This window comes from Halichoerus grypus, chromosome 6 (assembly GCF_964656455.1).
Source record: "Halichoerus grypus chromosome 6, mHalGry1.hap1.1, whole genome shotgun sequence".
NCBI lineage: Eukaryota > Metazoa > Chordata > Mammalia > Carnivora > Phocidae > Halichoerus > Halichoerus grypus.
Window position 1 is genome coordinate 135,068,534 of NC_135717.1, and position 14,124 is coordinate 135,082,657.

General features: G+C 34.1%; 1 protein-coding gene across 1 annotated transcript in view; it reads left to right on the plus strand.

The window, feature by feature from the left end:
* Positions 1-14,124, plus strand: part of TRHDE (thyrotropin releasing hormone degrading enzyme) — a 367,225-nt gene that overhangs the window by 244,232 nt on the left and 108,869 nt on the right. Inside the window, exon 7 of the mRNA XM_078076295.1 lies at positions 5,430-5,495. Coding sequence (XP_077932421.1) covers positions 5,430-5,495 — 66 coding nt within the window. The remainder of the gene's footprint in view (positions 1-5,429; positions 5,496-14,124) is intronic.

Genomic DNA, 14,124 nt, shown 5'->3' on the forward strand with positions numbered 1-14,124 from the left:
CTATGTTAATTTGGGCAAGTTACACAACGCTTCAAGCCTCAATTTTCTGATCTGACAAATAAGATAGTATTTTCCTTATAGTATTGTGAATATGGCATGTAGAAGGTGCTTCGTGAATAAAAGGTACATTATTAATCATTTCAACTAGGACTTATAAATTTTCTGCACATTTCCACATTCTTGATTCCATGTTACCTTTTCCCTAGAGTGACTTCAACCTAGTTCCACTCGTTCCAATTCACATAATCTTAGGACCACATCCCCTACATTATTGAGAAGTGACAGGCCATCAATTATTCAGTATTTATTGAGAACCTACTATGTGCCAGGAACTATTTTTTGCAATGAGTCTATACAGTGAATCAGATAAACCAAGTGTTCAACTTGATGAAGCTTATAATCCATTTCCTCAACCTCTGTGTTATATAATTCAGAATGTCTTATTTATCTCTACTTCCCTTTTCTGCCTTAGTCCTGTCTCATAGGAAGATTGTCCTTATTGATTTCCGATACTAACTGTAATTCTTTTCTTACCCAGCTATCCTAGAATCTTGGTCCAAAAACTATCTCTTGATCTACTGTGTGTCCACTCTCTGTCTCCACTAGATCATCTTTTTTCTTTGCATAAAATTTCCCCCCATAATCTTACAAAGAAAAATACAAACAAACCTCATGTGGACATGCTTATTGCTTTTTCTTTCTTCCTTCTGTTTCCATTGTTTTTCAATCTGGCTTTCACACCAAGTCTACTTAAATAGCTCTCTCTTAAATGTGACCTACTATGGCCTTCTCAGCTACTTTTTCCCTTAAAATCTGAAGCACTTTTAAAACATGTCTTAAAACATGACACTACTTAAACCCAGTGCTACTTCTGTTTTTTCATCACAATGTGTCATCTTTTGCTCTTAATTCCATATCTGCACTGATTTTCTCAGCAGTTATTTATTAGGTACCTATTATGGACACTCAAGTGCAGATCATACAGACTCTGGAGAGAGAGTCTAAAATTCTGTTTTCTCTCTCCTTCACTAAAACCTCAATGCTTTTCTCTTAGCATTAAGGTTTCATAAAGAATATTCCACTACAAATGCTAATTTAGGTCTGCAATCATAACCTGCCACTGAATTTCATTCCTGTGGTCACATATGCCTTCTATTCTTCTGGTTCCCTACCTGTTCCTCAAACTCCACATGTTTTAAATGGATGTTACCATATTCACCTAACTCTTTCTTTTAAATTCTATATATCTGCTAATACCATCTTCCAGTCACTGAAACTTTAAGGTTTAAAGTGATCTTTGTTCTATTCCTTAAACTGATCTCTGGTTTATCCTTATTGTGACCATTATTTGTTTCTGCTTCTAGTTCTCTTACTTCCTTCTTAGAGTATCATAGGTAAGTCACTTGCCCTTGAACAATGCAGGCATTAGGGGCACTGACACCCTATGCAAAAACCCATGTATAACTTTGACTACCCCAAAACGTAACTATTAACAGCCTAGTGGTTTTTTTTTAAAAGATTTTATTTATTCATTTGACAGAGAGAGAGAGACAGCAAGAGAGGGAACACAAGCAGGGGGAGTGGGAGAAGGAGAGGGAGAAGCAGGCCTCCTGCTGAGCAGAGAGCCCGATGTGGGGCTCGATCCCAGAACCCTGGGATCATGACTTTAGCCGAAGGCAGACTCTTAATGACTGAGCCACCCAGGCGCCCTAATTAACAGCTTACTGTTGACTGGAAATCTTACCCATAACATAAATAGTCAATTAGCACATATTTTGTATGCTATATGTATTATATTCTATTTTCTTACAGTGAAGTAAGAGAATACTATGTTATTAAAATCATAAGGGAGAGAAAACACATTTATAGTACCGTACTATACTTACTGGAAAAAAAAAACCTGCATGTAGGTGGACTTGTGCAGTTCAAATCTGTGTTGTTCAAGGCTCAACTGTATTTTTAAAACCACCTTTCCAAAATCCTTCCTCATCTTCTAAATAAGATCTAATTCCTAGCCTTGGTATTCACTCTTCTCTAATGACTGCTGAAATCTTATATTCCATCAAATCTTCTATTGCCTGGGTTTATACCCTTTGTCCCTCAGTATCACCTTCCCTACTTGTGCTTCTCACTTTCACACCTGCATGACCATACAAAGGCCATTTGCCATACTATACTCTCTGTTTAACTTTGCTCCTGGAATCCCGTCCATCCTTCAAGGTCCAACCCAAACATCACGTTTTTAGATTCCCCTTTATCCTTCAGCCCCCCAGATATAAGAACTTCTCCCCTTCTGAAACACAATAGAGTATTTTATTTCTTTGTTATTCATCATATAATATATTGTATCTTCTCATTTCACTTAAGAGGCTTTGAGGTCCTTGAGGACAGAAACTTATGGCGTTCCTATTTGTATTCTACAGGATACCGAGTACACTGCCTTACTCAATAAGCATATGTTAAAGGAATAAATTAGGTGAGAAGATCTTCCTCTCTTCCAAAGTGATTACTTATCACTAAAGTACACTGATAAAGTAATAAACTGTGTATTCTGGCTGAGCAGTCTTCAAGAATACAAAGTAATTGCTGTACTTTTACTAATTTAGCTTTCTCTCTCATGCAGTTCTAATGTTAAGAGAGCACCTTCTCTGAGCCAGGCAAAGTCAGCAGGGGTACCAAATCATGAGGACACAGTCCTTTCTCTGGAGATGTCTATAAGACTGGCATGCATACAGATGAGTACAATGTAAAATGAGAGAAATTTTAGCTGAGAACTTATATGAAAAAAATACTCCACATAGAATTACTACATGAAGAATGGGTTCATAAGCATACTTTTTCAGAATATTCTTCATGAAACCTTAAAAGAAATCAGTAGCTTCCATTCTTATATCTCCCTGAACCTTAGTAGAGCAAACACAGTGACGGCTTTTCTTGAGCAAGTCTTAAAATTATAAAAAATCTTGCAGAAATAGTGTATTTATTTCCCATAAATCTACTTAGGCTGTCTAACATCCATTTTGTTTGAATGGGTCTAGAATTTTGAATCACAGGTGAATATAAGTTACAATATTTTAAATGGTATTTGCTTGGTTTTAAAGGCAAGCTGGAAGGGGATTTGGTGTTTTCTTAAAAAAAAAAAAAAAAAAGTTTTGTGGTGAGTTATGCCTGCATTAAGAGGTGTGATCTTTGTTATAATCCATACCTAGTAGGTGCTCAGTGTATGTTGGCTGAATGATAACAGTTGGAGAGCCCATCTGTCTATGCAGTTCTATGATATAGGGATTTTCAAAATTTAGCTTTGGAAAGAAAAGGCTAGTTAAATATAGAAAAGTGCATGCTACTCCGGAGAATTTTAAATGTACAAGTGGGCAACACAGACATATTTTCTAAAAGTTAACTAAATTACACAGTATAATAATAAAATAAGTCCAGTGGTATTATATAACTTTTAAATATTGATTATATTTCTAGGTTTTATTTCCTATTAGCACTCAACCCAGACGGGAAAACGGGTACATTCTTTATGATTAGAAAGAACTCTTTTGCCATTAGACCATGCTAAATTGATAGTTTTTATAGCCTGACAAGAGACCAAGTCATCATTACCTGGAGGGAAACAAATCATCTGAAGATGACTATTCTGTTCTGAAGGAAAGTTTGAGTTGACTGCTTGAGATTCTAAGTTTCATTTCCCAAGTGGCAAGGGTTAGTTTCGCTGCAGAACTGACAGTTTCTACCCTCTGGGTGGGTAGATTAGACTGGGAAATGTATAGGAGGAGAGCTTGTCAAGGAAATTCAAGGAACAGAGCTGATAAGTTCTAGAGGGAATTCTAACCTGGTCCTCTGATTGAATCATAAATGCTTATATTTTATGGACTTACACAAGTGTGCAGAAGATAAAGAGGAAGAAGCAAAAGAAAGAGCAAAGAGTAGAAGGTGTGGGAGGAAAATACATCAGAAGAGGCATAAAACTTTATGGCTTGTCCAGCTTATCATTTATTGAGCTATGAATAAAACACCAATTTTGGGAGCATTTTTGGTGATGATTGAAATTTTTTGAGACATTTCTTTAATGACAATTCGTGGAGCTGAGTACTGGATTGCATTAAAATTCCAGAGTTAGAGGAAACAATTTTTAACAAACAATAGAAATTCATTTTTGTTACTGGACCGACTGCCACAGTTCAGTTCCCGGCATCATGAATCCATGTGTGGTTCTTATGATTCTCTTATAAAAAACAAATGACGAGTAAGAAATGAGCTGTTGGAGGGTGTGAATTTGTAATAAGGATGAAGTGGGGTATGTAGTCGTCAAGGGATTTTTTTCCCCCTAAAACCAGGCTATCATTTATATTTATACTTTCGCTGCTTGTAACCCATTGCTTCGTATTTAAACAACCTAGTGCAGACTATGAAACATGTTCTTGAAGTCTTATTTATATTTCACACACAAATTTGTGATTATCCAGCCTTCATCATCACTTGGAATGTTTCATATTGATTACATGTCTACCCTTTCTCACTGATATTTCTCCACAGTATTATAATAACTGTTGTAGGTGAGGTAAACTCTTAAACTAGTGTTTTCTTCTATTATTCTAAATATTTATATCAATCACATGTTTTTCCTGGACATAAGGCTCCATCCAGCCTCTAAACAAAGTAGATAGGAAATGAAAACAAGTAGCCCGATCTAATACTGAGAGCTAATACTCATATCACGGTTACTGTTTTTCAGACCCAGTTTGCCTTACATGTAAGCTTCAGAACAATTACATTACATAAGCCCTAGTATTGCCTACACTTTACAAGGTGAGACAAGTGAGGAACAGAAAGGTTAAATAATTTTCTTGAGTAAACATAGCAAGATAAGTGTCAGAGCCAGGATTTGAACCCAAGCAGTCTGAACACTTGGTATTCCTTACTTTCCACTTTTGTAGCTCAACTTTTAGTTGAGCCAGGGGTAGAGTAAATGGCTATGTTACTCCAAAGCTCTATTTTAATATGATTATTTATTAACATGGGTATCCCTCTCTCACTAGATTATGAGCTTGTAAGAACAAGAACCATGTTTTATTAACTCTGTCATAGATGGTGTTCAATAAAAATTTTATTACTCTTGAATTACAGCTTATTATTGCCTTGAGATACTCACTCTGTCCAGGAGACTGGCCAGAAGTCACTGGTTTTCTATCCACAGAACTTTTAGATCCACAAAACAAAAAATTCAATTGTTATCTGTAAGGTGGGATATTGTATTCATGATTCTCTTGTTTCTTTTCTATTTCTAAAAATACAACAGCATGAATGAAGCAGAATTTTTAATTGATATAGGATAATTGTAGAATCATATTACTTCACTGAAATTTCTTTTTCTTGTCTTTCTTTCTTTCTTTCTTTTTTTTTTTCCATACTCTTTCCTATAGGGTGCTGCTCTAATTAGAATGCTGGCTAATTTTATGGGCCATTCAGTATTTCAAAGGGGTTTGCAAGTGAGTAAAATGCTTTCTATTTTTTCTTACATTTTCCTTGTCAATATATTTATTTTAAAGATATTTCACAGCTTGAGAAATTGCCAATACAAAATTGCTGCATTTGATGGAAAACTTTAAGATGAATAAGGTAAGCAGTGTCTTTCCATATGACAAATGAAAGTGGTAGATAGGATTCTCACTGTATCAACTGGTAAAACTTGAACTATTATGCAATTTAGATCTGTTAAATATGCATTTTTAAATTGAAGTATTTTTCAAATATGTGAGATTCTAAATAAGTGGCATAGGATTTTCTAAAAGCCTACTTCTCTTTCCTTTGATATAAAAGTTAATGTAAAGTGAAAATAAATTATGTTAGACTTAAAATCTTAATGCAATTTTTCAGACATGTGCCTTTTATGTTGTTGTTGTTTTACTGTTGATATGCGTAAATTGTTATTTGTTCCTAAGATACTTAAATATTTTTAAAATTGGAAATACAGTGTTTTAAATAAAAGAAGAAAAAAGAAGCAGTGTTATACTGCATTTAAAATATGAAGTATGGAATCTAAGAGTGATTCTTAAACAAGGAGGATTCTTAAACATTTTAAAGCAAACACAAATATAGAAAAATAGAACTTTTATTCCATTGAATCTGTTGAAGTAAATCATGTTTCTAGCAGCTGTGATTGATGAATTATTTATGATGCATTCTGCTACTTAGAAGTGTCCTTTAAAGTAAATTGATGTTCACCTGAAATACAATTATGCTAAGACAGAAAGAGCAATCAATCTTATCTGTTCTTAGTAAGCTTTTCATTTTGAAATTTAAATAAACTACATATGGGATTAGGTCATATTTTAGTAGTATAATTCTATCTTTTCCCAAATAAACTAACAGATAAAATACAAAGCAAGAGTTAAATATGTTATGACAGTTACATATACTTAACACAACAAAGAAAAAAATATATAAATTTGTTGAAGAATAATTTCCCTTAGAAAATATTCTTACAGATTTGTTCCAGCAGGGGTTGAAATTTACTTTAATCAGCTCTTTCCATTCGGGACACCTTCAGAATAGCTGAATTCTATTGAACCTATTTGACGGGTGCTCAAGTGTCTATTCTGATCACATAGTTGGGAAAATCTTTTTTCTCAAGGAGTGCCCTCCATGAATATCAACTGTCTGGAGGAATGTCCTTCCTATCCCCAATCCTTTATTTTTCCCCACTGAAGTTGTAGTGCGACAGTTCCAGAAAATATCTAAGCTTTCATAAGGGCAATACAAATTGAATTTGATTTCCTGGTAGCGAGTTGATGTGAAATCACTTTCTGTATAAAAATTTTATTGTTTTTCCTCATCTGTGGATTTGCTCAGCAGATTGAATAACTCTAGTTATATTATTTGGAAAGGATTATTGTTTTGCAAAGTTTTTCTTTAGCCTGTCGCTTTTTTGGTGATATGCAAAAATACATCAATTTTTAATACACCCTTACTGACCCAGTCTCTTCAGTTTTATCTGAAAAAGAATATACCCTCGAACTCCTATTATATTAAACTTATATTAATGTGTGCCTTTATGCTCTGATACATGATTTGGTTAATTCTCAACTGAGGGGACTCCATGTTTGTCAACATTGCATTTCATTTGCCTTGTGACATCTCATTGATCAAATAGATCTGTATCCTTCAGTACTTCGCTTGCAGCTTTATTTATACTCATCACTCAAACTGATTTAGTGTATCATCAGCAGTTTGGATTAGTTTACAGTAGATCCCTATGTCTAGGTGATAAATTATCATCTCTTGTGCATGAAGATGTATGGGATACATTTTGGAAATGACCTCCTGAACAGACAGTTCGTGTCATGGTGCTTTGAGTGGTCAACGAGTTGATATTAATATATTTCCCATCCACAAGGCTCTGGAGAGTCTTGGTTTACATGTTGTTGTAGGAGCTAATCTGGACTGTCAATGCTTACCTCTGCTGGAAAAATCTATTAATTGTTTTTACATTAACCATGGCTGTTTCTGTGTTGGCAAATGGAAGTTTATGTTGAAGACAGAGCTAGAGTTAGGTTTGTAGTCAATCCCAGACTGCAAATAGTATGTTTTTCATATACATTTTTCTCCCTCCTTTCTTTTCTTCCTTCTTCCCTCTCTTTTTCTTGCCTTTCCTTTCCTGCTTTTTTTCTTCAGCTTATTACTTGGACCTTTCATGTTCTGCGCAGGAACAATCTTATAATGGAGTTTTCTTCTAAAATTTGTGTTCTCCTACAGTTTTTGTATCATTACGACCTGCCTTAAACCCTTTTGGGAACAAGGCAACTATTTTTCACAAATACAACCACAAATATATAAAACATATACAGCTGACCCTTGAACAATGCACAATTTAGGGGTGCTGACCCCCTCATCCCTCCCAACACACACAGCCAAAAATCTTCATACAACTTTTGATGCTCAAAAACTTAACTACTAGTAGCTTACTGTTGACTGGAAGACTTACTGATAACATAAACAGTCAATTGACACATTTTTGTATGTTCTATGCATTATATACTGTATTCTTACAATAAAGTATGCTAGAGAAAAAGTATTATTAAATATTAAGGACAAGAAAATACCTTTACAATACTGTACTATAAAAAATCCACATATAAGTGGACCTGTGTAGTTCAAACCAATGTTGTTCAAGGGTCAACTGTATATATTATATACTATACACAATATAAAATTTAAAATCTAATATAAATAAATATATACTAATATATAATAAGTATTAATAGCTATAAAATAATTTATATAAATATAATACTTATATATTAAAAATAATAAAAGTAATATAGAAAGGTAGTAGATTTCTGGAAAATTTCTGGGACAGTTCAAATGTTGTTCGTATTTAACTTACAAAGTATCTGAGTATCAATTCAACTCTATTCATCTACCTTTTGTATTGGAAAATACATTTTCAGTTTCACTTCACCCATATATTTCTCAGTAGGAAGGGACTCTAGAAGCTTTTTGAGAAAAGTTTTGTTCCTAATAACTATATAATTCATTTGATCAGCTATTATCACAACTTTCCTTGGTCTGGTCTTCTTGATATTTTTTTTTCTCATTCCTTAATTTCTTAAATTTTATTTGATGCTTAAATGGTTCAGTTTAGCATAGTTTTAAAATAAATTGCTTCCCATCCAAGTACTAACCAGGCCCAACCCTGCTTAGCTTCTGAGATCAGAAGAGATTGGATGCATTCAGAGTGTTTACCCCAAAGATACAAATGTGATCCAAAGGGGCATCTGCACCCCAATGTTTATAGCAGCAATGTCCACAAACAGCCAAACTATGGAAAGAGCCCAAATGTCCATCGACAGATGAATGGATAAAGAAGATATATATATATATACACCCACACCCACACCCACACAATGGAATATTACGTGGCCATCAAAAATGAAATCTTGCCATTTGCAACGACATGGTTGGAACTAGAGGGTATTATGATAAGCAAAATAAGTCAATCAGAGAAAGACAATTATATGATCTCACTGATATGTGGAATTTAAGAAACAAGGCAGACATAAACAATGAATCATGGAACACTACATTAAAAACTAATGATGTAATATATGGTGATTAACATAACATGATAAAATAAAATTTTAAAAAAAAGAAGGCAGAGGATCATAGGGGAAAGAGGGAAAAAATTAAACAAGATGAAACCAGAGAGGGAGACAAACCATAAGGGACTCTTAATCTTAGGAAACAAACTGAGGGTTACTGGAGGGGTGGGGGGTGGGGGAATGGAGTGCCTGGGTGATGGACATTGGGGAGGGTATGTACTATGGTGAGCCCTGTGAATTGTGTAAGACTGATGAATCACAGACCTATACCTCCGAAACAAATAATACATTGTATGTAAATAATAATAAAAAAATAAAATAAATTGCCTTAAAACTTCTTTTTTAAAATAACAGTATATACAGTTATAAAAAATTAGTCCTGGCTACCACTAACATCAGCTTCTGTTTTGATGTTTAAATTGAAAGTGAAATGTAGAGCAAACCAAGTGTGAACTTTTGTTGGATTATGTATGCCCTCATAAATAATATATTTTTAAAACATAGAAATGTTTATAGTTTTGCAAACTTCTACATATCTACTGTTTTACATAATCCATTTCCCAAAATAATAGCTGGTGTATTTCTACATATCTACTGTTTTACATAATCCATTTCCCAAAATAATAGCTGGTGTATTTTGGGAAGCATGAGGCAATGAAAATGATTCTCATTTTTGTTTCTAATTAATGGTGGGCTTTCTACAAGTCGCAAAATCCTTCTTGGCCCTTGACTCTATAGTTATAAAATGCAAGAGTTGGACAAAATACTCTCTAAGATTTTTTTCATCTTTCAGATTCTCCAAATGTAAGATTTATTTAATGCATTTTTTTACTAGTTAGACAATTTGGGTTTGATACTTTAATTTGGGAACTATTTTAATTTGATAGAAAAATTTGTAAACTAGATGTGCAAAAGTGAGTGACTCACTGTTCTTGAATCTTAGTTATGATCTGAATATTAAGGCTATATGGCCTTCAATGTACATAGTACTGTAACTATAATCAAACCAGACCAGCATTTGTTGTTACAGGGAATTTTTGCTGGTGATGTTTCTTTTTAGCCAACTGCTAAGAAACTGCTTCTATTTCCCTTGTTTTTTAGTTATATTTCGTAATTTGTTACACTTTCATATTTTGCTCTAGATACTTTACGTGTTTATGATGAAGCTACAGTTGTCTCAGATGACATTTTCTAAGGACTTTTTGAAATTTCTTGGTGATTTTTAATAGCATATACTATCTTTTCTAAAGTCAGAATTTCTACTTACATTCCTGTAATCAGCTGGAGTCAACTGTACCTGTGGGTCTGAAGGCATTGAGATATATTAGACATTGGTTTTGAGAATCAGCATCCCCCCTGATGAGTGTCATTATAAGGGATTCAAACTAGTGGTAACTAACTTTTTCAGAGACAGGAAGAGCTGCTTTTGACCCTAAAGGAGGCTCAGTGGAATTTAGACTTTCAAGGTCCCCATCCGGATGCAATTCTCTCCTGTCAGAAATAGGGAGATGAACCATGAGAGTCTATGGACCCCGAGAAACAATCTAGGAGTTTCAGAGGGGAGGTGGGTGGGGGGAGGGGGTAACAGGGTGATGGGTATTGAGGAGGGCACGTGCGTGATGAGCACTGGGTGTTACACTTAACTAATGTATCATTGAATACTACATCAAAAACTAATTATGTACCATACAGTGGCTAACTGAACATTAAAAAAAAAAGAAAAGAAATAGCCTTTGTTCTCAAAGACTTTGTAATTCTGTATGCTCTGGTAATGTTCTAGTAAAGCAATCATTTGTTTTCCCAAAGCCTCTTCTTCAATTTAGACAACTGTAGATGATAATTTAAGAAACTGTTTGACCCTGGGGCGCCTGGGTGGCTCAGTCATTAAGCGTCTGCCTTCGGCTCAGGTCGTGATCCCAGGGTCCTGGGATCGAGTCCCACATCGGGCTCCCTCCTCGGCGGGAGGCCTGCTCTCCCTCTCCCACTCCCGCTGCTTGTGTTCCTGCTCTCGCTCTCTCTGTCTCTGTCAAATAAATAAATAAAATCTTTAAAAAAAAAAAAAATACTGTTTGACCCTGAAAACCATACATTACCAGGACCTTATTATCCATGATCAATGATATTACCTCATCTAAATCTAATCAAGGCAGAAATACAGATCAGATTCCCATCTTTGAGGTTCTATTTCCTGGAACATACCACTCTTGGTACATAATACGGTAACAAAACCAAACCCATTCTAGGTCTTTCAAATAGAAAGGGATTTAACACAGGCTATATGAATTTCCTAAAACTGTTGGGAGGGTTAGAGGAGTAAAGGTCAGGAAAGCTACTGCTAGACTTCAGAAAATCAAGATATTTAGTTATCACAAAGAATTGATGATACTCATATACTCGGTGTAGTTCTAGTTAGGTTTGGAGAGAGAGTAAAATTAGATGGGTTTGTTCAATATATAGTCTTTATCCAGAAGTGCTTTGAAAGACTGTCTTCAGTTGGCTTTGGTGACACAGTGGTCTCCTGAGTGTGGACATACTTCACTCCATGTTCAACCCATAATACTGTTTAAGTATTGCTGAATCTTTCAGCAGTCCTTACATCTTTTTATTTCCTGGGGATCTTTTTGTTTCAGTGCATATTTGTTAATTTTCACCCACATGTAGTAATGCTTATACATATGATCAATAAATTAAGATGTACTTCTTTTACTTTGTTTTTATAACTTAAGTTCCTATAGCTCAAATTCTCATTCTATGTAAGTACTATAGGCTTATTTCTGAAGTAATTCAAGTAATGATTCTTTTAGATAGAATTTTTTTTTTACACGGCATTGACCTTTCTTATTTCATTTTTACTTGTTTTAATCTCTTAGTTATATTTTCTCTTTTTCTCTTATTTTTCTGGAAATAAAAGAATAAAGCTATAATTATGAAACCCTCAGATAACATTGATTAGCTCAGTAACTATTAAAAATAATTATTATGTAGTACTATTGCTTTTTCTTTTAAAAAAAACTGTATTGTTATAATGATTTGAACCTCGCGACACCATTCTTCATGTTATTATGAGTCAACACTGGGGAATTGAAATTGTGAAGAAACATCATTATTAAGCTTGATGTAAACTCAGAACCTGAAATCCATGTCAGAAAATGGGTTACCTTCTTGCTCAGCCAATGAGGGTAATTCAGTATCATCTAAAATGTAGTTGAATAAAAAAGATTTCTCTTGATTAGTATTTAACTGCTCTTTTCCATAAGATAATCCAGAACAAGATGTTTGGCTCCAATTATCAGGCTAGAAATTGCTTATGCAAATCAATGTAAGGCAATGAGGTGTGGATAAAAAGCAAAAGGGAAATATCATTATTATTGGTTTGTGCTCATAAAATTCTGATAGCTTGAAGGTAATGACAGGCATAAAGCCAGAGGGATTATTAGCAGCAACAACATACTCAATAACTTGTGTTCCAGTGAAAAGTTCTATGTTAACATGTGTACACAGGGTTTTTATTCGATAACTTCCGGCTTGCATTTCTGAGAGAGCATTTTCTCCCTTGCATGTAGATTTTTCAGAAAAATGAAAAGTCATAGAATAATAGAGAAACAGAGACAGTGTGTCGAAGTTCATTTCCTTTCTGAAGAGTTAGTATTGTGTTTTCATCCAGATGGTAGCTGAATCATGCTTCATCTAAAATGAATAACCACAGACAGATTTTGCTCAAATTTCTCCATGTTTCACTTAGATCACTGGGCAGTTTTAGATATACTATTGGTAGAAAGGTTAACACTTCACACTAATTTGTTGTGATCACTCAATACCATATGATAATAATGTTATTGTTGCTGGTGTTTTTAGTCATTGGATTTGACCTCATTAGCATTTAATTTATTATAGACCTAACTAGAAAGCTAAAATTATTGAGAATGTTAATATAGAAAAAATATTAATTATAAGGAAAGATTCCATGGTTTTGAGAATCAAGAATACTATCTCTAATAAAAAAACAAATACTTTAAAAATTAAATAACAGTAGTTATTCATATTTCTCAGTCAGAGAGAAATAACTTCTATTTCATTAGTTTCAACTAATTTGTTTATGTACAACTACTGATTGAATCCTTATCGTTTTGCCTCTGAGTTCAGTGTTGTTAACTGACCACTATGACTATATGGCATTAACTAAAAAGCGTTTATTACTAACGACAAATATCTCTATTTGGTCATCCTGTAGGCATTTACCCAGCTCAATAGGAAGTCTTAGAAAGTTATATTTATTGGTTTTCTTTTACCTGTTAGTTAAGGGCTCAGGATATTTTATACATTTTAGCTATATAGAGTTGGTCCTATAAAACGATGTCTTAGATAACTTTATTTAAAATGTATATGTGAAATTTTTAGACACCTTTGGTTGATGAGTGGATATATTTGATGTGGGTATATGTGCAAATGTACACCAATCTTTAAATATGCATGCCCTTGGGTACACCGATCTGCAAAGTGTCTCTCACTCCTTGAGGACTGTACCAATTGATTAGATTGCTAATGCAGGATACAGTAAACTTGCCTCACAGGCTTCTGTTTTCCTGACCTATTATAACTCCTACATCAGCAGTTTTCTTTCTTTTCCTTGATTAATTTTTTTTTCTTTTCCTTTAACGTTCTCTTTTCAGAACCTTTATGTAACCACATATCTGGCAATGTTGTAAATTTTGATGCAAAAAGGACCTTCTTGAGTTGGGAAGGTGGTTTTTCTCATTACTGATATTTTCCTAACTGCTTGGTGATGTTATTATATAGGTTAATACTGGGTGTACCATAAAATATTTAGTTTTTTCCTTGTTTGTGAACATCCAGATCACTTTCCGGTTTCTGTTAACTAAACAATACTGTCATGGTATTCAAATTATAGATTTTCCCATTACATTTTGTTGTCTCTTCATATCTATTTCTGGAATCATATTATCAATTTTTCTTCCAAAATGTTATGCCAGTATATAGTGGTAGAAGTTTGAAAGTT